Here is a 23,855-nt window from a genome sequence, read left to right as displayed (position 1 = left end):
CGTAGTCCATTTCGATAATGCCCCAAACTTAGAGGATATAATGTGGTTAACTTTTTTTTTCTCTCCACTTCTTTTTCATGTAACTTTTCTCTTTTTCTTCCATCTTGTTTTCTCTCGTCTCTCTACTTTTCTCTTTTTCCTCTCTCTGTTTCTCTCTCTACTTCTCTTTTGTTTTTCTTCTTTTTCTCTCTCTCGTTGTCTGTGGCCTTCATCAATCGTCAATTTCGTTATCGGATTTTGTAAATCTCGAATCTAAGTTTGTTTGTGGTTACAGATAGTTTTTTTAGATATTTAGTCATATACTCATTCTTAGCACTAAAATTATAAATAAACCCTACACCATTTAATTCTATAAACAAACCCAAAAAATGATAGCTGACCCTATTGAATTTAATTTTGATTATTAAATTACTTTGATGCCCTTGGACTTTTTTATGAGGTTTTGAGACTGGGTTTGTTTTAAGAAATCAATGACAGTTTTGTAATTTAAAAGAAGTTAAAAGCTTTTTGTTAAGTTGTAAATGGGTTTTTGGTGTATTTCTAAAGTCCATTTCATATAGGGTATTTTTATAATTTGGGATCCTATATTAGGTATAATAGTGAATCTCCCTAGTTTTTTTGAGTTGAGTGAGTAGTTTTTCAATTTTAGTATTCCTTAATTTGGTTTCTTGTGGAATGGGCCTTGCTTTTGGCTTACCCAAGTGTCCTTTTTTATTTATTTGCACTTATATTTATTTATTTTTTCTTCTGTTTTAAATTCATGTCGTTGAGAAGCAATTGCTTGCTGTTTTTTTGGAAAATATGTTTGCTTACCACTTTAAACAAAGGTGTATGCTCACTACTGTACTTAATACTTGACATGCTTCCATAGGTATAACCGCAATTAACATTTTACTTTAATTTATATAATCATGATTATGCCTATAAACACGTGTCGAAGTGGCGGAGCCAGGATTTCAAATTAGAGGGGGGCCTTCACAAATTTTTTAAAAATAGTCTAAATTAATATGACACTAACATTTTATATTGATTAATAATATATCCATTCGTTATAATCATAATTGTCCACAATTTCATATTTTATAATACTTAAATACTAATCTCATCATCTACATTATTATAGACTCAAAAATTAATACTTTATATTCCAACATAGAGAAGAAATACAAAAATGGTTCACAAAATCTAATATTAAGGTACCCAACTCAAACATGACAAAAGACAGAGAAATAAAAATTCACAAAGTTTAACTTAAACAAAATATAAAGATATAAAAATGTTAAAAATGTAGGAGTTTTTAGCGTAAATATCACAAACTAACAGTAAAAGAGAGAAGTTAAAAAGAGATTAATAAGTTTCCCCATAACGACATGATTACATCCTTGGGACCACACATAAATAATGAGTGATAAGCCATAATCAAGTCAATGGTCCTATGCCCATTGGGAACTCGTGCAAATCATGACAGTTGATATTTCCTAGAGATATTTCTTAATGAGTTTAATTTCTACAGAGTCTGGTTAATAACAATTTATTATTTATTACCTGTCTATCTAAACATATCAACAAGATTCGTCTTTATTACGATTATTCTGGCTCTTTAAAAAAGCAAAGATAATCTGAGTAAAAGCAAAGATAAGTCTTTTTACATTCCTCCATAGCTGGACTCCTTAATTAAGAGAGTATATTTGCTTACCATTTCAATCCAAAGTGTATTATTACTATTCTTTTCAATAATTGATATGTTTTTATATGCATAACTATAGACAATAGTTCCATAAATACAAAGTAAAAAACTAAATATAGTTATACATATAGACACGTGTCAAGTATTAAGAAGGATAATGAGGATACACTTTAGATTAAAGCTGTGAGCAAAAATATTTCGAAAATTTAAGGAGGAGCTCCTTTTTAGAATAAATAAAATTATGACACTTGTCAAATTTTGAAAGGAAAATTAAAGGAATTCAAAAGCAAAAAAAAGTTAAAAGATTTTCACAAGTGTCAAAACATACTCATCTTCAATTTTATGGAGCCAAACTTTTCCCATTTAATATTCGCGCAATACAAAGTATAATCGATTCATAAGCTCACCCTCTTCTTGTATGAAAGAAGCAAGTTCAGTTCCAACACAGAGAGAGAGAGAGAGAGAGAGAGAGAATGGGGGTGCCTTCTTTCTTCCGTTGGCTGGTTAACAAGTATCCCAAAGTGGTGGTCAAGGCCATTGTCGACCAGAGAGATGAGTCCACAAGCTCACCAAACCCAAATGGCATGGAGTTTGATAACCTTTATCTTGACATGAATGGGATTATCCATCCCTGCTTTCACCCGGAATCAGATGAAGATGGAGTATGAACTTATTAATTCCTATATATTCTCTTCACAAGCTATAAGAATTTTCAAATTTGTTTTATTTTATCCTTAGTTATATATTTTAATTTCTACTGTATTTATTCAGGTGCAACCAACTAGTTTTGAAGAGGTGTTCATCAATATTTTTGAATATATTGACACACTTTTCAACATTGTTCGACCGAGGAAGCTTTTATACATGGCCATAGGTGACAAAATTTTACTTTATTTTTCCTATGTTATAATACTTTTGTAAGATTTTTGCTTTCTCTTGATCATCTCTTTACTTTAGTTGATATGCGTATCGTTATGTATACTTTGAAATTGAAGTAGTTTATATAAGGATATAAACTTGATGATTTCTTGTAGATGGAGTCGCTCCAAGGGCTAAAATGAATCAACAACGTGCCAGGCGTTTCAAGTCTGCCAAGGACAAGGAATTAGCTGTGGGTTTTAAGCTTTTAATTAATATATTATGTTTCTGAATCACACAAAATTTCTTGTACCCGCTTAATGTTCATACAAATACGTAAATTTATACCCCAAAATGTTGGTATCAACTGTATAGGATGCTGAAGAAGAGAAGCTGAGAAGACAGTTTGAATTGGAAGGCAAACAAGTGTTACCAAAAAAGGAAAACGAAGTCTTAGATTCAAATATAATCACCCCTGGAACTGATTTTATGTACAAATTGTCGAATGCTCTTCGCAGCTATATTAGTTTACGTTTGAACAATGATTCAGGCTGGAGGGACATCAAGGTCTGCTCCATTTGTGCCACTCTAATTTCAACTTGACGAACACATGATCCATCATTTTTTATTTTCTCTCATCTCTTTTTTGTTTTAACTTCATGATTATTGATTTAGGTGATTCTTTCTGATGCCAATGTTCCTGGAGAAGGGGAACACAAAATAATGTCTTTCATACGCCAGCAGCGTAATTTTTCTTCGTATGATCCAAACACCCGCCATTGCTTGTATGGATTGGTATGAATGATTATTTGCTGAACACAACTATTTAATAGTTTTTGTAATTTTTTGTTTTCCATATTTAATTTTGCTACAATAATATATAGTTGGAAAATCAGGAAGAAGGAAAAGAACTATATGGGAATGAACATGTTTCTGTTTAAAGATTGTCTTTCATAAACTCCGCCCCAACACACACAATTGAATTCTGACATTGTGGTGAATTATTGGCATGCAGGATGCAGATTTGATAATGTTGGCTTTGGCAACACATGAAGTTCATTTTTCCATATTGAGAGAGGTTTTACAAGTCCTTTGCATTTTTCAAATTTCATATAGAAGTTTCCTTGGTGGTTTCTTGGTCACATTGGCTTTTAAGGTTTCCAATAATCAATACCCCAATTGAGTGAGGTCTGCCTAGCTAATGCACTAGGAACCAAAATCCGGGTTATAAAATCTTTCCTTATACTAATCCGGGTTGTAGGTTCTGATAACTGATGAAATTTTAAGTACTTCAATTTCTGGATACAGGATGTTCTAAACCAGGAGCAGCAACATGCAAACTGTCAATCTGTTCGAGAAATGACTCCGTCTTCTGTAAAGTCAGGCAACAGAAAAGCATCCATTGTAAAAAAGCCCTACCAGGTATTTGAAATAGTCCTCTTATCCATCACCTGTAGTTTGAATATTGCTCTGTTGTCTCACCTCTATTTTTCCTTCCAAATTTCAGCTTCTGCATGTTTGGATTTTGAGGGAATATTTGGAGCTTGATATGCAAATCAATGATCCTCCTGAGAATTTCAAGTTTGATCTTGAGTGTATAATTGATGATTTTATATTTATGTGCTTTTTTGCTGGAAATGATTTTCTGCCCCACATGCCAACTTTGGAAATTCATGAGGTTCTACGCTAAACTTCATTGATATGTAGTGATGGGAATACAATGTATGAAGCTCAACTCAAGACTAATTTTTTGTGATAACTACTCATTTCCAGAATGCAATTGACTTGCTGATGACTATCTATAAGAAGGAATTCAAAAATCTCGGGGGTTATATGGTTGATATGCTCCGGGTATAACATGATTAGCCTTGTTTCAGTTGCATTTCTTCACCTGAAAAAAAAATGTAGATAAGATCATGACCATGCCAATTCTTTTATGCTCAAAAGCAGGTCAATGACAAGAAATCAGGATTCATCAAACTATCCAGGGTTGAGAAATTTATTCTTCTTGTTGGTGCTTATGAAGATAAAATTTTCAAGAAAAGATCAGAACTACGTGAGCGTAAACTCAGACGTCTTTGCCTTAATAAAGATTCTGTAAGTGCTTGTTGCTCAAGTATCATTCATCACTGACAATATTGCGTGTATTTGTCTATTTTTCCCATTATGAAACAAATGCTGAATTAATTGGTTGCCAGCTAGAGGAAGAAATTGATGCTGGAAGTTCAGCTACTGATTCAAGCAGTACTTGTGCATTGCCTAATGGAGAAGAATCCAAAGCTCCGTCATTTGGGATGTTTGAAAATATGCATTCTCAAGTACGCTGTTGTTTGTGTGTGTTTTCTTTTGTATTCCATGATGAATAATGATTCATAAGATGACTCCGAGTTTCTAGAAGAATTTCAAGATAGGCTTATACTTTAAATTCTTCTAGCAACTCATCGGAGTCATCTTATCAATCATTATTCTTCATGGAAATGAATTTAGTTTTCCTTTGTCTATGTGCTTTAAATTGAAGATTCCATTATCAAACACTCCATTGTTACTTTTCTTTTTTGTTTTCGGGAGTGGGGCAGGGAGTATCTGCAGGTTATTTTGCTTGATTACACACACACACACACACACACACATATATATATATATGGAATAAAGTAGTTTTACCATGTACTTTGTGACCTGCTGAAGGGGTTTTGGTGTCATTTATATTTAATTTTTGCAGATAATAGAAAATACAAAGGAGTTTAAGCAGAAATTGAAAGATAGCATCAGAAGGAAATCTGATCTGTTTAAGAATGGTGATTTAGGGACAGACAAAGTATGAAGCATTCCCTTCTTGAAGTTTCAATATTCTTTCTCGTAATACCTTGTGAAACGTTTACATCCAAGCATATAAACAAATATTTTTACATGCTTTGCTGATTTCTTCCACAGGTACGATATGCTGCTGCAGGCTACAAGGCAAGATATTACAAATACAAATTTTCTGCAGAAGGGCCAGGGGATATTGAAAGCAAAAGAAAGGAAGTAGTACGTGTGGCTTTCATAAATTTTATCTTATACTTCTTTAGTCCACATGATGTTCTTCTTTTTTGTTTCTTACAGAAGCTGCACTTTTTTCTTTGTAAAATGGAGGGCCAAAGACCGCACCAAAACTATTCATCTTACTGAATTTTGATAAATTGTTTGGTTGATTGCTTGCAAACCCTACACAAAATTAGATGCAATCTTGTGTTATTCCAATAGGGTTTTAGGGTTTTGGTAGTACATTTTCTACTTGTGTATTTAACAGATTTTATTTATTTATGTAATTTTAGATTTCCCCTTATTTGCAAATTCCAATTGCTGATGTACTTTAGGTTAAATACTACACTGAAGGACTGCTCTGGGTTCTCTTCTACTATTTTTCGGGTCCCCCATCATGGACATGGTAAGTCATATGTAATATGGACTTCAGTTATTTACTTGATATTGGTATGAAAAGTAGTGTTACATTACATTCACTGTAATATCCTATCAGGTTTTATCCTTTCCACTATGCGCCATTTGCTTCCGACCTAAAGGGCCTTGGTCAGGTGAAACCTAAGTTTGAAAAAGGTTCCCCATTCTTACCTATCGATACTCTCATGGCTGTGTTACCACCCAGAAGGTAACTATGTTTCTTTGTTTTGTAAGTTTGGTCTTACCAAGTTCTCCAAGAAAATAATACATTCGTTCTTCTTTGTAGTGCTCATGCACTTCCGAAAGTTTATCAGACACTTATGACAGATGAGAGTTCTACCATTATTGACTTTTACCCTTCTGGTAAGTACACATTGTGTAATATCAGTTATGTTAGTCCATGGGATCTGATAGAAATTAATTGCAAGCTCTGTTTCATCTATAGATTTTGAAATTGATATGGATGGAAAACGCTTTACATGGCAGGTTTGTCTTCTCTTCTTTCCTTGTATGATTTCTGGTAGTTATTCATTGGTGTTGCATTTTCGTTCACATCTAGTGATTGTTCTCTCTTTTACATTCTAAAATTGTTTTTGACTTTATCATCTCCAAAAGGGCATTTGCAAACTTCCTTTTATAGAAGAAGAACGGCTTCTATCTGAAACGAGAAAGTTAGAGAAGGAGTTGGTGGTATGAAACTTTTTTATATATTTTAATTTCTTAAAGATATGAGATGTTTTTCCATTCTTATATTTAAATTGTCTTATCAGTTTGTGTTACAATATGCGTAGGGGGAAGACAGAGACAGGAATAAAGAGAAAGTTGATCACTTATTTGTGCTAAGCACACACAATATGGCATCACAGATTGTCGCACTGTTTACAAAGGAAAACTGCCCCATCAAGATTGACAACAGTTTGTGGTAGGTCAATTATCTTTCTAAACTCTTGTCTTTGTTACTTTGCCTTTTTATTTTTTCTTTCATGGACCGCTTTTGCAGTATTTTCTAAATGTTAATGTTTATTGATAAGTTCTCTGCCCCCTTTCGGTTCTGGAATTAGTGGTTTTTTACGTCTTCATGAGAATGCTTCCAGTGTTAAAGGAGGAGATCATAAACTTCAAGAAGACTCTGTCTTGTGAGTAACCAAACTAACGAGTTGTTAATTTTGATCTTGTAAATGTTTTGCTGTCCTGAAGGATAAGTTTTATGAATTTGATTATGTTATAGATGCGTGGGATATGAGCTTCCAAACGATGGTCCACATGTGCCTCGTTTACTTGCTGGTGTAGAGTTTCCTGTCAAGGTATCCGAACTTTCAGAATTTGCAATTATTTTCATCAGCTTGAATGGTCTTGTGCATATATGTTTGTTTTCGTATTTGTTTAATGTGATGGTTTACCTGCTCTGCCACTGCGGATATGATTAGTTCCTTGCTAGCACTGGCTTAATGAGTTCTTGGCATTCTAACTACATTGTTGGGATGCATTTTCGAGTTCAATAGTTAAATGTCCTCACTCCCTAATATACTATCCTTCAACTAGCATAAGAGAAATTCAGTGGCATGTTATAATTAAGCCCAATTTGTAACATTTTCCATCTACATATGCAGACAATCACTGAAGACGATCTTATGGAGACAAAACTATGGCACGAATATCAGGGAAGCACACCCAGCTCCAGGTTCTTTGGCTTCTTGCTCTGTCTTTCATTTGTTATTCACATCTATATCTACGAATTTCTCTTTAAACTCATTGTTCAAGAACTAAATGCAATGCAGCAGTCAGCTTGTTCAGGAAAGGTTTAGAAAACCAGATAATATGGGAAATCAAGGCTTCCGGAACAATGCTAGATTCACTTCTAGCTCTCCGAATATGATACACAAATTTTCTGGCACTGGATGGGGTTATGGTAGAGGGAAAGCAATTGCAAGTCCTGATTTTGGAGACCGATTTCATGCTCCAGGAAGAATACATTGTGAAAGAGTAATGTCATCTGGCTCATATTCAGCGAACAGTGCAGTAGCATACAAAAAAGCCGCTCTTCATGAGACACCTGTTTGTAATGAAAAGTGGAGAGTTGCTGGTTCTGGTTCAGGAGATCAAATACGAACCCTTAGAGATTTGCAAATATCGAAGTCGTCATCAAGCCAGGGCTGGAGGCCTAATGGAAGAGTTCAGTCAGCAAACAATGTTTTCTGGCCGTCTAGAAATGGCTTCACACCTGACACAAACCATGCTTGGCAACATGGTCAGTGCCGCGGTAGAGGCCATCAGGACTCCTCGAAGCATTATTCACCTTTTGCTGCTAACCGTTCATCCCAAGCCAGAGGGAATGCGCACTTTGTTCCACGTAGTTGGGATACTGAAGGTAAGCCCCGCTGGTAGCTAGTTAACACATAGCCCTCTTTGCTTGGCTGCCAAAAGAGCAAGAAAAGCACTGTTTTGTACACATTCCATCTATTTTGTATTTTACGGCTGAAGGATGAAGAATTTTCGATCTGCTAGCTATTTCCTATGCTTCACAATCTCTGCAATTCCATATTTTTGGTAATTAAGTCGGAGTATATTTGGGCGTTCATTTTATATCCTTGGAGATATGATTTTATAAATCAATCAGAAGGTAGGCTACTTCGGTAGATCGATGACCACTATGCTTCGTTTAGTGTAGAGTACTCATCTAATCCTCTAGGACATAGTTTGGTTTTTTTGTAGCTGTTACTCCTTCTCCTCATTAATAAAACACTACCGCCGTTGTGTAAAAAAAAAAAATGTGTATTTTTTGTTTCTCTTCCAGAAGAAGATTATTTGGTAAGTGATGAATTCTATATTTTGTTTTTTATTACTTTGGGCTTTAACCATATTTTGATGGAAAATTTACACATGCAATTGTATAAAAATTTACCTGATGCGAAATTAGTGTTACGTTATTCAATATATACCCAATCAATTGATGAAATGTCGTCAATTAATCGGTTAGTAAATCATAGTGGATATATTTGTTTCAGTTGAAGTCTGCCCATTTTGCTTTTCTTTCGTTCTTTTGGTTAAATCGGTCCCAAAGCCCAAAGCCCAAAGACCTAAGAACAAAGCCCAAATCCCAAAGACCTAAGAACAAACTAGTCCTTTGGAACTTAAAGAGTGCCATGTATAGTAGAAAAAGTGCTGGATTCGAGTCCTAAAGATTTGTGTAGTGTATGTAAATTTAGTATGTTATCGTCATTTTCAATTGGAAAGCTCTTTCAAAAAAGAATGCCCACGTACAAGCTCATCAGGCAGATGAAGTCCAATTAATTGAGAAGACCAAACTAGATCATCAAGAATTAGGTGAAGATATGACCAGGCCTGTTACGTACACTACCCAAACACAAGAGACAGCTTGAAAATGAGGGGTAATTCTTAATGCATATGATCATTTATTCCAGAAGCTTCAAGTTTACAGTCAACAATAACAGTACTTCTTGTTATAATCCAAGAAGCGATCCCACTTTGAACTTATTTCATCTACAACATTGAAACTTATTTATTGGTTGAAGGTTTAGAGCTTAAAGTTTAAGGTTTAGTCGCCACAGTCAACAAAGTCGTAGTTGACAGTAAGGTGGCCTTGGGCATTGCCTTGTCCATTTGTGTCTATCTGGTTAAACACATTCACGTCCAAATCTAACCCTCCATTGCTGCACTGATCCACAATCCTCACTGTCACTTTCGCTCCTGTGGCCGTGTTCGTCACCTGCATATAATATCAATTTTACATATATAAATATACCTCGATTAACAAATATAAATTGCAGAAATTAATGTATGTACTAATTAATTATGTTTACTGAAAGATAATTAGAAGATGATCAACAAAACTAATTAGTACTAATGATTAATTACCAGTAAGCACTTCCCACAAGAATCTTGTCCGGTAGGGCCAACGGGTCCGCAGAAGGCAGTCCATCCATATTTGCTGCGCCATGACAATGGCTTATCAGCATCCCATGTTGCGCAGTAGACACTCGCAGTACGCAAGTCCCAGTTGATATTCTGAGGATTGTACAGGTTGTACGTGGCTCTCACGTTAGAAGCACTTTGCGCAGAAGCGCTGCCCACCACACAGACGATCATCATCGTCAGAAGCACTTTGCCCACAAGCACTTTCTCCATTTTGTGATGATTTGTAATATATTTATCTCTATGATCTGCGATAGTTAACAATTAAAGTCGTCAATGGAGGTGTTGGAGAAGTGGTGGTGCTTGAATGTATATATATAGGGCGGAGGTTGGTGTTGGAATTACGTTTTTTTTTTTTCGGTCAACAATTGGTGTTGGAATTACTAGTACACCCTTTGGAAAGATAATTAGAACTGTATGGGTTGAATTGTATGCCACTACCAAACAGCCAAACTTCACGACTTTATAAGCTTGTTGACTGAAAATTTTCTACAGAGGACACAGTTATAGGACGTGGCAAAGACGGCATAGCGCTGATGCATAAGGAGACTTGGAGTTGTATACAGGCACAAAGAGAAGTAGAGTAGCATGAAAATATATTTTCAGATCCATGTTACTATACTTGAGTTAAATAATATTATAATATTATATATTGTATTAAAATGTTATAATTTGGATTAGTTTTCAACTAATTAATTAAAGTGTTGCTTTGCTATTGGTCGTAAATGGTGGCTTGGCTTCATAAGATATATATATAATTGAACATTGATCGCGGCTCAAAATGAGACGTTGAAGATAAGAGGTAACGTAGAAGCATAGGACTTCAATTAGACGTAATGGCTATCTGGTCCTTTACCTTATTATCTATCTCTAGGACTAGAAAGCGTCTTTATAATCTAGAAGCAGGAAGGAAGGAGGATAGATTTTCCATTTGGAGTGAGAAAATTTTCTGGCCACCTCCCACCCCGATCTCCACGCCTTGACAATTTTGGCTTGACCTAATTAATTGATTAATTAAGCTAAAAGAGAAACATCCACGGCGCCTATCATAGCAGATTCTGGATATATGCTTTGTATTTGTACCTGTACGTGACCTTAATTAATTCATTGGCAGACTTATTTAGCCCAATTTGGGTTATATATATTCTTCGATTCATCTCATCTCATCTCATCTCTTCTTGAAAGTATTCTTGGATTCATTAATTGTGTGTTAATTGGTTAATTATTTGCTTAGAAGTTGATATATACTATGATCGATGTTCGATGTACACTGTTTTGTAGGTTAAATTTGTAGGGTGTTGTTATTTCCACCCTCTGTCCTATTTCCCCAACCACTATGTAAATTTGAAAAAATGGTTATTCGTTTTATTAGTCCCTGAACTTAGACCCGATTTGCATTTGAGTCCTTTAATTACCAAAATCGTTCTCGTGGTCCTTCAATTTTAGTAGCATTATGACAAATGGTCATGCCATCAATTTTGTTAACTTTTCTTTTAAATGCATGGGCAAAATGATAATACTATTTTGTTATCCCAGTGCCAATAATCATGACACGTGGAAGTTATTAAGCGTGTCATAGCGTTATTGGCAAGAGTAGAAAAATAGTACTATTCCAATGTCATGGAAGTCTTTCTCGTGATGTTGGGGTTGTGGGTAGATGGTGGTTGCTAGGTGGCTGGTGTTATTTGGGTGGTGGCTTGTTGGGTGGGGCCTCGGAAAGAGGCAAGTGATGATGGGCCTATCATTGCATTCAAAGCAACAATTACTATTCACATGGGATTAATTTTATTTATACATATGACATTAATAAAGAAAAAATTGCTAGGTATATATACATATTTAAAAAAATTATGATTTTTTTGCTATTTTTCCATTTTATATCTTTGCTGACGTTAGGATGGCATCAGCGCCCTCAGGCAACAGCTCGAGCTGTTCTTGCCTTTGGACCTATCCAGTCTTGGTAGAGCCCGCCTCCTACCCGGGCTACAATTGATTGGTGGAATGAGTTTTTCTAGCCCAAGGGGTCTTTTGTCACAGGTAGAAATATCTCCTATAAAAATTTTAAAGATAAAGTGAGTGGGAAAATAGGATACGTGTGAAAATATTAGCACTCAATTTGTATTACCTTTTGTAACTTAAACTTAATTACGAGACAATATTACCCAATGACAAGGAGATATTGCCTGCATCTGCATGTGGTTGCCTTGGTCAGTTTAATTTCCATTGGCAGTATCCTCTGCAGTCTATGATGATCAAGCCACATAAGTACAGAGATTGCTTTTCTTCTATGACTCCCACTTTGAACTTTTTGCACGTCTCATTATGATGAGAATTCAAATTAAGCACAAATACTTTGATGTGGTGATGGTAAAGTTTTGAAGTTTCTTTAGATATTACGGACCACTCATTTGCTTTCACTATCAAATAATTTGTTTTTTGTACTCGTTGTGATTTCATCCCTTTCTCGTAATCGTAAAAAGAATATCTTGTATCACAAAGGCATGATTGTCACGTGTTGAAAACATAGTATGATAAGGATCGTAATTAGGATATGAAGAATGAGAATAAATTGATTTGTAAAAATTGAATGAAAAACATATCGAAGTAGAGAACTATATTGGGAGTGCGATAATGTAAATCTAGCTCTAAATTCACATTTTGGACAACAACCGATTTAATTAGATTTGATACTTGATGCATTTAATTTAGCTCCATTTCATCTAATTTCGTCTTTCATATACAAACTAGTACTTCTACCTGCTCTGTAACCAATAACATATAAGTTATAGAAGGAGCAGCATTTTCATTAGTATGTATCGGATCAATTATCGTAAATTACCCAAATTATGGGGTCATTACAAACTCATACTCAATTTTTAAAGATCCGTTTAACTGGTACTCAAATTTATGGAAATCTTACAAATAAGAATCTTCATTACTCAAATCGTTAATAAGTCTGTTAATTGTTATGTGGCAAATGTGTGGGTCTCATTTTTTTTTTGCTTTTTTAAGAAATTAAGGAGAAATTATAGAATGGTATGGTATCACCACATTTGGTGATACTCCAATTCAAAATCTGCCATTTGTCTATTTTTATATTTAAAAGTTAAAATTAATTACAGCTGGATATGAAATTATACTTTTACCCTTTCAAATAAAATCTTAAAAATGGAAAAAAGAAAAATAGAGAATGAGTAACCAAAACTATCTCCCTCTGCTGCCGCACCCTACTCTTTCACTCTCTTCCCTACATCTTTCTGTCCTCTCTCGATAACATATGAGAAAACTTTACACTTTTTAATTGAATATGCAGATCTCATTCAATTGAATATGACTTACCCAAAAGCTGACTTGGGATCAATTGGAATACACAGATCTCATTCTTCTAAATGAGAGAAAGAGACTGAGTGAGCGGGGGTGATGGCCAGGGGAGGCAAAGCTGAGTGCAGTGGTTGGTGTACAATATTCTAGTTTTTTCAATTTTTTATTCTTTTTATTTTGAGGGAGATGAATAAATGGGCAGAATTTCAATGTGGGAATAAACAACAAATGTAAGATAAAATAGTTGCTGGTACTGTAGAGAGAGATGGAAGGAGGATTAGAAACTCGGAGAAAGGAAGCGGCAAACGGGAATTGGTAATTTCAGTCGGGTGGGAGTCTGGTGCAATTTTCTTCTTTGTAGTTTTTCTTTTATTAATTTTGTTGTAAATGGTAAAATTGGATGTAAAAGTCCAGCTGTATAAAAAAAATGTAGTTTTCTTTAAAAAGTGACAAGAGGCAGATTTTGAATATGAATTTAATTTATCTAAAGGTTCTACTCAGGTAGTTATTAGTGGTATACAAATAAATTATTTTATTATTGTTGTCTTCATCAAACCTAATTACGGCTATATTGGTGCCAAAATGTGCAAATGTTTGGAGCTGAATTTGTGAAAGGTCAAATTCTGGTTTATGCGAAGTTTATTGAATGGCTTTTATCACAAAACGTTTCATGGAGTTAACGAAACTATCAGGTTGAGTTATCACAAAACAAAGTTTGTTTAATTTTTCAATTATACCCATATGCAATTAAATAATAAAAGACTACATTTAATGATATACTGTAATTCTTTTTTTTTAAAAAATATTAAAAGTGATAGTAATTTTATTGATAACACAAAAAAAAGTACAGAGTAGTCATAATGCCAAATATGAGTACAACATCTCCAGTGACCAAACACAAAAATAAATTAGTTTGATCTGGGAGAATTACGCATGCCAGAAAAACCTAAAACCTCTAATTCGGCAAACAAAAGAACTTTTAGTAACGGCAAATCCACATCAAAAAGTCAAACACTAAATACAAATATCAACAAACTCCTATTGAGTTTATGAGAATTACTAGACTAAAATAAACACAGAAACAAGGACACTGCACCACATCCTCTCCAGCAAACCAAAGAGACTCGTAACACCATCATGACTAAACCTCTTATTTTGCATAAGCAAAACCGGATCCCACACAAACCGGCAACAATCACTTTTCCAACTCCAGACATTGAACTGGAGCAAAATCCATGTGAGTGGACCAAAAGCTGCAATAAAATGATGGTGTCTATAGTGGATTGTAGTACTTGCTTCAAAAACACAACAAAAAATAAAGAAAAAAGCTAGGTTGACAACACCACACCTCAGCCATCCCAGCGGCAGCAAGACACATCCAAGAACAACAAAAGTCACCAAGGGCCTATAACAGAAAACACACAAACAAACAAACAAACAAAAGACAAGATCTAGATAGATCTGAACAAGAGGACCTGAAATCCAAACGAATATGGGGAGAGAAGATGAAAGGGGAAGAAAACTAGGAAATGAGAAAGGGAGATGAGGAGAGAATTGAAACATGCATGCTACTATATAAGCAAGTTAAAAGCTTAGAACGAAAAAGACACAAAGAATTGAAACTATTGAGCTAACTCTCCTGAGCAGAGAATAAAATATTGATAATTTCGTCGATATTTCTTGCGAAATTATCGTTTTTAAGGGGCAGCGATATTTTAGTATGTTTCCATTTATTTATCGTCAATTTATCGATAATTTTCTCGATAATTTTGGTACCAATATTTTTGTTCAAATGGCAGCTGCAAACGGTCAACATATCGCGATATTATTGATAATATCCTGATATGAACTTTCAAAAATGAAATAATTCTCTTGAACGTCTCACACAGGGGTTCGAACCCCTCCTGGCTTCCAACTTCTAATTGATATTTTTAGAAACATCAATGTAACCAATCGATGAGTCCATACAAGGAAAACCAGATATGAAGTTATGAACCTTAAAAGATAATAAATAAAAAACTATCTAGCAAAACATATCTGAACCTCAACTGAGCTTTAAATTTGCATGAAAAATCAGATTCCATATTCGAACAATAAAAAAATCATATTCAAGAACTTAACCCAAGATATTCAAGAACCCAGATCTGCAAAAAAAGAGATATAGAGGGAGAGATAGAAACATAGAACCGAGAGAACAAAAAATCAGAGTACTAGAAAATCAGAGAAAGAGAGGAAGAAGAAAGAAAAGAGAAAGAATAAGAGAGAAAAAGAAAACGAAGAAGAAATGAGAGGAGAGAAAGAAATGGGAGGAAAGTGCCAGAACAAAAAAAACTCAGAGGAAAAGAGGTGGAAACGGAAAGAATGAGAGAAAGAAAGAGAGAGTGAAGTGAGAAAAAGAAAAGAAAGAAAGGAATAAAGTGACTGATGTTGATGGATGAGATTAGATAGATAGGTTTAGGATATTAGTATTTTAGTATGGTTTGTTGGGCTTGGGATATTATTAGTATGGCTTGTTGGGCTTGTTGGCTAGTTGGACTTAGGATATTTAGTATTTCCTTCTAATCTTTTGTGTTAAAATAATAGATGATTAACTAAATAAACTTTTTACAAAGTTTCATTAAAAATTTCCATGTATTTATCATAATTTTCGTGGTTTTTATCCAATTTTTATCGATATTGATATTTTCCCGATATTTCCATCAATATTTCCGTGTTTTTGAACCACCGATATTTAAACCCTCGATATTTATGACCTTACTCCTGAGAAATCAAAAAGAGGTAGCGAGGGAGATAGGAGTGCCATCTTTTTTTCGTTGGTTGGCTAACAAGTACCCTAAAATGGTGGCCAAAGTTATGGTAGAGAGAGATGAGCATACCAAAGTCAAACCACATGGAGTTTGATAACTTTTATGTTGACATGAATGGAATATCCCTCCGTGCTTTCACCCCAGATGTTGATGATATCGTTAATGAATTACGATACTACAGGGACGGACCCATTCAAAATAGGGTGGGCTAAATTTACCTTGCATACAAACCTATTAAGTCCATATCAAATAACTTAAACCCAAAAATTTCCCCTCTAAAATAGAATAATTCATGTACATCTCATACTCAAATAATTTTTCAAAATTCTTGTTGATGTTAATTTTACAATATTAAACAAAAAATTATTACAACTTTAAAGCTGAGAAATGGGGTGTGATTTTAATTTAAACAGAAATTTAACGGGGAAGTGTGGTTTTTAATGTTAATTATTTCTGTATGTGAAGATTTTTTGTTTGTTTTTATTTATGTGAAGTGTTAAATGTTAATAAAATTAGAAAGTGTGGTTGAACATGGGGTGAACTAAAAAGGGAAGGTGCCTCACTCGCAACTCCACCAAATCAATGCAGTAAATCTGTCCGTTGGGATCCATTTACATGGATTAATTGGAACTTGGGGGAAATCGGTCAGTTGGGGTCCATTTATTTACATGGGTAGATTGGAACTTGGGGGAGGTGTGCTGGGTTTTCTATTTTATACTATTTTAAAAAAAATTTGCCTGGGCTATAGCCCAGGTTAATTGTAACGACGGTCCGTCCCTGGATACCATACAACCACAGTTGCATTCTCTCTTCACAGCGCATTATTTCTTGATTAGATTGATAATGGTGAATTAGACAACAATTGTCCGATACCATACAAAATAGAATTACTATTGACACAATAAATTTATTAGTTATTAATAGACATGTCAACATCTGATTGGTTGAATAAGGAGTCATTGGTGGAATGCTACATGATAAATAATTCTTATAGGTTTTGTCCTATCGAAAGTTTGTTACGATTAACGGATTGAGGTCTCTACCGAACCGATTCACAGCTCTCTTGAAATAATGAAATATAAAAGTGGAGGATGATTGTGGAGTGCAAATGATGTTTATTTTTATTATTCACGTACTTTATGAACCAGGTGGGTTGGTTCTCTCATTCTGCACAGATTTATTCTTCGATAGAAAAAAAACAAAAGAAGAAGAAAAGACATCAGTTGCATTGCTGTTGCTTGAACCCAAACCTCTCATTCTGCAAATCATACTCCACATGGTAATTCTGCATTTGGAAACTCCCCAGAATTATAGAAGGCCCAGACGAGATCATAGGCAAATTATCACCCCGAATCGTCAAGCACAGCACCTCCCAACCGGCCGGCACCAAGTAATTCTCCTCCGGCAGTGCCATCTCAGCCCCTCCCTTGAAGTGAAACGTCACGCTTGGAAACGTCGGCGTTTCGATCCCGGAAACATTATAGCACGGCCTCAACCTAGTCAAAGCCTCCACTTCCTCCGCCCTCTTGTAGCCCTTCGTCAGCTTCTCGAACTCTCCCGCCACGCGCTCGAACACCTCAGGCGCCATATGCGTGTAGGTGGTCCCGGAATCGACTATGGTCCCGCCGGAGCCGTTCTTGTCAGGCCTTAGGTACCTGTAAGGAATCTTCACGCTCCGCCCTCCCACAGTGATGCGGCGGAGGCCGACATAGTAATAGGTGAGGAAATGCCCCCTTCCGGGGACTTCTGGGTTTTTCACAAACGGCGTGTAGCTGACGCCTTTAGTTTTCTTTACGGAGTCCTTTCCGCCGACGAGGACCAGTGAGCTGCTTTTGTTAGTGTCGGCGAAGAGGTGAGAGAGAAGGCAGTAGGAGAATTTTTTGATGGCCAATTGGGAGGGGAGAGAAGCTGGGCCGCGGCCAAACCCGGCAATGCCAGCGGCGGGTTGGTCGGAAGCGCGAATGGAGCAGCCCACAAGGAAATCGGGTACGCGTCGGTTCGGGAGGTGCAGCGTTTCAGAGAGTAGACTTCCACCTGTGTCGCCAGAGCCGTAGGGGTATGTGTACCAAGGGCATCTCCGGGTACAGTTTTTCGAACCAAGTTTGCAATATGGGCATTGAATTTTCGGGAAAACCATAGCGCATTTGGGGTTCAAGCAGGCGAGGGTTTTGGAAGATGAGGACAATTTGGGAATAAAAGATTTGACTTTGGCGGTGTTGTTGAGGTGAGTGGAGCAATTGACGCACTGGTAGTTTTTGCCGCAAGGGAACCAAGTTAAATCACTACCAGTGTCCAGGATGAAGGGGAGGGTTTGGGGAAGGGTGCCAAAGCTCAGGGGAATGGAGAAGTAGCTTCCATAGCCGTGGGAGAAAAGTGGGATTTTGGGGTTGGTATGAGGAGGGGTAGTTTGGGGATTTTTGAGGTGGTAGGCTCTTTTCAAAGAGGAATTTGCTAAGTAGCTGAGGTGCTGGTAAGGATCTGGATGTGGGTTTTTGGGTAAATGTGAGATGGGTATGATGATAATATTGGAAGAAGTAATATACGGTAGAAGGAGAAGTAGAGAGAGAGAGAGCAGCATAGAAGATGAAGAAGAAGCCATGGTTTTGATAGATTGGATAGAGGAAGCTTAATTTTTATTGTGCTTCTTAAGGATAGAAAATGTGAGTGCCAGTTAGGTTGGATGATGAATTTTGCCAGCTTCAATTTTTGATAGCAAACAGGTGTCTTTGTGCATGTGTTTAAGCATAGAAAGAAAGGCTTACATGTCCAAACCAAAAGCCTAGATGAGTTTTCCAATTCCATCCGTGCTCGCTTACAAAGAGAAATGAATTCAAAGCAAAAATAGAAACAGATGCATGTCACTCCTTGAACGCTTCGCACACTGGTCCAAAGAAGCCGCTTCAAAATTTTAACTCATTCTCTTTGTGTCATGCATGTCAGGAAACAAATCAAGTGGCTAAGTAGTCAGTGCGGTACGTTTTGAGAAGTGTTTTCGAGAATATTTTGAGAGAATCTGCAAACAAGAATAAAAGATTTGCGTTTAAATGAAAATGCGTCTGTAGATTAATTAGAAACATCTTGAAAACAAAAGCATGAAAATGTGGTAGTATAATTTGAAAATAATAATATGTGACTTATTTTCAATTGTATTTTTGCTAATTTCAGTTTTTTTTAATAAAAAAAATCTGCTATTTTTCGAAGACAAAAATTTATAAACAATAAAAAAAATGTATAATTTAACAAATAAAAAATTCTAATGTTTTTTTTAAGACAAACTATCTTATCTCATTTCTTTTTTCTCTTTATCTTTCTTCCTTTCCTTCCTTCCCAGGCCCGTGCCCTTCTTTTTTCTCTTTCTTTCTCTTTTCCTTTTTTCTTCTTCTATTCCTTCCCAGACTTTCTTTTTTCTTTCTTCCTTTTTCTCTGTTTTCTCTTCTCTTCTTCTTCCTCTATATGATTCTTTCTCTTCATCTTCCTCTCTTATTTTTTATTTTCTTCTTCCTCTCTCTGATTCTTCCTGTTCTTCTTCTCTCTTCATACCCATCCTCTCTCTGTTTTCATTTGTTAATGGTTGGTGGTGGTTCGATTGGGTGGTGATAGTGGTTCAACTGGGTTTGTGGCAGTTATGGTTCGATTGCTTTGGTGGTGATCGTGCTTTGGAGGTGCCGGTGCGGCAAACTAGACGATGGGTCTGGATCGGGGGAGATGGGTTTCCACAGTGGTGCTCCTCAGTTGATTTTTTTTTTTTTTGGGTCTGGTGCTTGATAAGTAAATCACGATCTCAGAGATTTTAGAAGAAGAAGAATAGCTATGGAGAATTTCAAAGACAAGAATCGATGTTGATTGGAGAAAGAGAGATGGAAAAAATGAATTATAGTATGGACTGAAAATGAAAACGTTGAAAACGAAAACAACATAATTTCGTTTTCAACTTTTGTTCATGAATTGGATTTGTTTTTGGAAAATATTTTTAGGGAAAACAAAAACGTTCCAACCGAACAGGTTTTTGCCAGAAAACAGAAAATGAAAACAGAAAACGGGCCGTGAAAACGATACCGAACGCGGCCTAATATTCTAGCAAAATATGGGCATGCTTATACGAGTTCCGTGTTATTTTCCTGAAAGAGTGTTATATAGATTATATTTTGATTTGTATGGTATAAAGATCTCTCGACGATCTTCATTGTAAAGTTTTTTGTTTGTAAAAAAATTATAATAATAAAAAACAAATACATGTCAACTTTGGATTTTCATTTAAAGACTACGCTAAGTAGGCAAGTCTTTCTTATTTCTTGTGTTGTTTTCTTTAATTAGTTTTATGTTTTACGTATATTTGACTTCAGTAATTTTTTGGTTCCATTATGCTGACGTTTTATATGCTCAATTTCAGTGCACTCAGAAATTCAGTTGTTAGTTTTTAAACTTGGATTCTCAGGACCCTATTCGACCCCAATTTCTAAGCTTTACACATTTAGCACAGCTAGTCATTCTAAGTTTTTTTAGTTATTTTTTCTTTTTACACAAAGATTCGATTTTGCCTTTTTGTTTTTAGTGAATTTAATTTTTAAAAATAAATGTGTATCATTGGATCGCTTTTTTATAACACTAGTCAGCCAATATATATATATATATATATATATCATTTTTATTAAACATGGTTGGCTCAAAACAAGTATTAGTTTCTACTATCAGTTTCTTCTCGGTTTTATTTTTAAGATATTTAGTAATACACCTATTTTTAGCACTAAAATTGTAAATAAACTCTACACCATTTAATTTCTATAAACAAATCCAAAAAAAAAACAAAAAAAATGATAGCTGGCCATATTGAATTTAATTTTAATTATTAAATTACTTTGATGCCCTATTGAGTGTTTTGGACTTTTTTTTTTATAAGGTTTTGAGGTTGAGTTTGTTTTAAGAAATTAATTGCAGTTTTGTAATTTAAAAGAAGTTAAAAGTCTTTTTGTTATGTTATAAATGAAGTTTGGGTGTGTTTCTAAAGTCTATTTCATATATGGTTTTTTAAACTAATTTGAGCTCCTATATTGGGTATAATAGTAAATCTCCCTTTATTTTTCACACATGCGACTGCCTTTCGAATTCAAGTTATAGGATATAAATATTGTAGTTAGAACAAATATAATGCAACAAGTTATGACTATATCTTGAACTCAATGGCGGTGGTGGTCGTGCGCTTAAAGCAGGTCGTCTCTGCGAGATTTTGAGGGCACATGCTGAAACTTAAATTGGGGCATCACATAATCTAATACGAAAATACTATAAATAAAAATTTGCCATAACTTAATGTCATAACATTTTTTTTATAACTAAAAGTCACCATCAATATGTATGTAATGATAATATCAAATTCATAAAAATTTAAATGTTTCCATTTGATAAAATTAAATGTTTGGTACAAAAATAAGCTCCTTATGCCCCTATAAGGTCCCTTGTTTAATAGGAAAAAAAATTGGCAATCACAAATTAAAGAGTAGTTGCACACAAATGTCAATCACAAATTAAGAGAAAGAATAAGCCATGAAGTTTTTTTTTTTTTTTTTTTTGTTTTGAATGAAGAAAGTACTTTTCTTATAGGAGAAAACTTTTTTATTTTTTATTTTATTTTAAAAGAACGATAGGTAAGGAGTAGAAAGTGTTTGGGGGAATATATAAACTCTTCCCAGGCCTCTTGTGGTTAACTTTGATGTTTCCTTTTATTTGAAGGCTTTCTGTTTTTTTTTTTTTTTTTTGGTAATTTTAATAATTATGTAAAGTTTTTAGTTATAATGCAAAAATAATATAACCACTTCGATGTTTCCTTTTATTTAAAGGTTTTCTATTTTTTTTTTGGGAATTTTAATAATTATGTAAATTTTTTAGTTATAATGCAAAAATAATATAACCACTTCGATGTTTCCTTTTATTTAAAGGCTTTCTGGTTTTTTTTTGGTAATTTTAATAATTACGTAAAAATTTTAGTTATAACTCAAAAATAATATAAAAACAGGCAAAATAAACCAACATCAATAAGATTCAAACTCTAGCACTTCGTTAAATAGACAGCGCTGGAGCCAACTCCACCAGACATATTCGTGTGCAAATATCTAGCACTTTGTACTATATATACAATGCTTACAATATTAATATATATAATACAAATTTATAAATAAACCTAATCCTAGACATGTATTTATAAAAAAATCCAAACACTATATAAACATAGAAACACACCCAAAATCAACCCCAAAATCAACAATTGTATATTTTTTGGGTGTGTTTATAAATGGGTTTTGAGTTGTGTAATGATAGGTTTTGGGTGTGTTTATAAAGTGTTTTGGGTGTTAGGTTTTTTTATAATTTCAGCCCCCATTTTGGGTGTTTTAGTGAAACTCCCTATAATATAATATAAATAAATTTTTTCAGGGGGCCTCGTAAGTGCGCACTTGCACCACCCAAGGTCAGCCCTTGCGTTAGGGCAAGGTAGGTTGTTACCTACCCAAAAATGTTCCAAAAAAATAGCCATATGTGTTGTGGACAGCTGCATATAATATTAGAGAATAGTTCAATAAGACAATATTTTCTTATTCTTTCTTCCTCTCTCCGAGTTCACTATTCTCTCATCTTTATTTTATTATTCCTTTTTCTTTCCTTCTCTTTTTTTTTTTTCTTCTTCTTCTTTATTTCCTTCTCTCTCTGTTTCTCTATTTTCCCATAGTTTTCCCATTCTCTCTCTTTCTCCTTTTTTTTTTTTTTTTCTTGCTTTCTGCCAATTTTCTTCTACCCCACAAATGCAAAAAAAATATTCTTGTAATGGGGATAACACTGTTTTGTTATCCCAGGCCAATAACTCAATGATACATGAAAAGTTAACCCACATGCCGTTACGTTTTTGGTTGGGAATAGCAATAAGTGTAATCCCCGTTGCATGAGAGTGTTTCTCCCTCAAGTGAGCATGATCACATTTTTTATTTTATAAAGTTTCGTTTACATAACCAGGAGCAGTGTAGATATAAACTTATTGGAGACGTGTCTTCTTCGTATGTACATCATTTAATAAAAGAAGTTGATATTAAAGGTGTGCGATACAGTTGAGATAGGACGTGCGAGAGCATATATTTCAGCAACCAATAAATGGGCGACACATGGAAGAGGAATATTCCTTAGGTCAACTAATTACCATAATTAATGGGAATATCTCCCCAAATCAAGGTTGAGATTCCACCAAATCTCATTGATAATTCCAATCTCTATTTTTGGATAAGAATGATCCTAATTAAATAAAGAATTATTCTTCAAACCCTAACCTTCAAGAAGTCTAAAAATACATGGCTATACAACACACAAAAGGTAATTCTAGATCCCTAACAAAATTGATGTCACACCTCTCTCTCTTGCCGCGCCCCCCCTTCTCACTCTCTCTCTCTCACACGGCTCCAGCCATCCGCTCTCCCTGAGAGAAGACCTCCATCATTTTCGTTACTTTGTGTGATCTTTCAAGATCCAATTAAGCCCGACTTAGGCATCGGAGGGTCTTTGGCCAACGCCCCCTGGGTGTGGTCAATTTACTCCGGTCTATTCTGCAAGGATCGAGGAGGAAGAAGAAGGAAGTTCAAGGGACAAAGAAATCATCGGCGAATACATGTTAAGCCTTTCTTGGTTTCGCATCAAATTCTCACAGTGGGAAAGTCTTACATAATTCAAATACCTGCCCCTAATTTACAAAAAAGTTCATATTTATTCCTTACAATTCTCATTAAGTGGGCGATAGCTTAAAACAATTAGTTTAAGGATAAATATTGTCACGTGCA

The 23,855-nt window shown here is 35.0% G+C and overlaps 3 protein-coding genes across 8 annotated transcripts; 1 reads left to right on the top strand and 2 right to left on the bottom strand.

The window, feature by feature from the left end:
- The first annotated feature begins 2,017 nt into the window (after nt 1-2,017).
- LOC103344095 (5'-3' exoribonuclease 3-like) lies at nt 2,018-8,752 on the top strand. 6 transcript variants are annotated; one of them, XM_089042565.1, is made up of 23 exons: nt 2,018-2,349; nt 2,459-2,561; nt 2,722-2,798; nt 2,921-3,112; nt 3,221-3,340; nt 3,561-3,623; nt 3,854-3,967; nt 4,053-4,223; nt 4,319-4,396; nt 4,496-4,642; nt 4,744-4,863; nt 5,265-5,360; nt 5,477-5,572; nt 5,902-5,972; nt 6,063-6,191; nt 6,270-6,346; nt 6,429-6,469; nt 6,599-6,673; nt 6,775-6,905; nt 7,015-7,119; nt 7,212-7,287; nt 7,594-7,664; nt 7,765-8,752. In XM_089042565.1, the coding sequence occupies exons 1-23, from the start codon at nt 2,161-2,163 to the stop codon at nt 8,366-8,368; spliced, it is 2,946 nt and encodes a 981-aa protein (XP_088898691.1). In that variant the 5' UTR covers nt 2,018-2,160; the 3' UTR covers nt 8,369-8,752. The 6 variants fall into 6 exon arrangements, with proteins under 6 accessions (XP_088898691.1, XP_088898683.1, XP_088898682.1 ...); XM_089042557.1 differs by having other exon boundaries at nt 7,762-8,752; XM_089042556.1 differs by having other exon boundaries at nt 4,493-4,642; nt 7,762-8,752.
- A 614-nt stretch (nt 8,753-9,366) lies between these two features.
- Nucleotides 9,367-10,216, bottom strand: LOC103343233 (pathogenesis-related protein PR-4). The gene is made up of 2 exons (XM_089044217.1): nt 9,860-10,216; nt 9,367-9,710 (listed from the first exon to the last, which is right to left on the bottom strand). Exons 1-2 carry the CDS (start codon nt 10,127-10,129, stop codon nt 9,540-9,542), a joined length of 441 nt encoding a protein of 146 aa, XP_088900343.1. The 5' UTR covers nt 10,130-10,216; the 3' UTR covers nt 9,367-9,539.
- A 6,923-nt stretch (nt 10,217-17,139) lies between these two features.
- On the bottom strand, nt 17,140-18,728 carry LOC148920629 (putative aspartyl protease At4g16563). Its single transcript, XM_089044251.1, has one exon. It carries the CDS (start codon nt 18,641-18,643, stop codon nt 17,264-17,266), a length of 1,380 nt encoding a protein of 459 aa, XP_088900377.1. The 5' UTR covers nt 18,644-18,728; the 3' UTR covers nt 17,140-17,263.
- Nucleotides 18,729-23,855: the final 5,127 nt, after the last annotated feature.

The sequence above is a fragment of the Prunus mume genome, linkage group LG1 (assembly GCF_029339155.1).
Source record: "Prunus mume cultivar Tortuosa linkage group LG1, ASM2933915v1, whole genome shotgun sequence".
Classification (NCBI taxonomy): Eukaryota; Viridiplantae; Streptophyta; class Magnoliopsida; order Rosales; family Rosaceae; genus Prunus; species Prunus mume.
Note: the sequence above shows the minus strand (reverse complement) of the source record. Positions and strands in the feature narration are given on the sequence as shown.

Coding starts and splice junctions, on each gene's coding strand:
- LOC103344095 (XM_089042556.1), top strand. CDS start 2,161: ATGGGGGTGCCTTCTTTCTTCCGTTGGCTGGTTAACAAGTATCCCAAA. Junction 3,341..3,560: donor GCCATTGCTTGTATGGATTG/GTATGAATGATT, acceptor ATTGGCATGCAG/GATGCAGATTTGATAATGTT. Junction 3,624..3,853: donor ATTTTTCCATATTGAGAGAG/GTTTTACAAGTC, acceptor TTCTGGATACAG/GATGTTCTAAACCAGGAGCA.
- LOC103343233 (XM_089044217.1), bottom strand. CDS start 10,129: ATGGAGAAAGTGCTTGTGGGCAAAGTGCTTCTGACGATGATGATCGTC. Junction 9,711..9,859: donor CTTGTGGGAAGTGCTTACTG/GTAATTAATCAT, acceptor TATTATATGCAG/GTGACGAACACGGCCACAGG.
- LOC148920629 (XM_089044251.1), bottom strand. CDS start 18,643: ATGGCTTCTTCTTCATCTTCTATGCTGCTCTCTCTCTCTCTACTTCTC.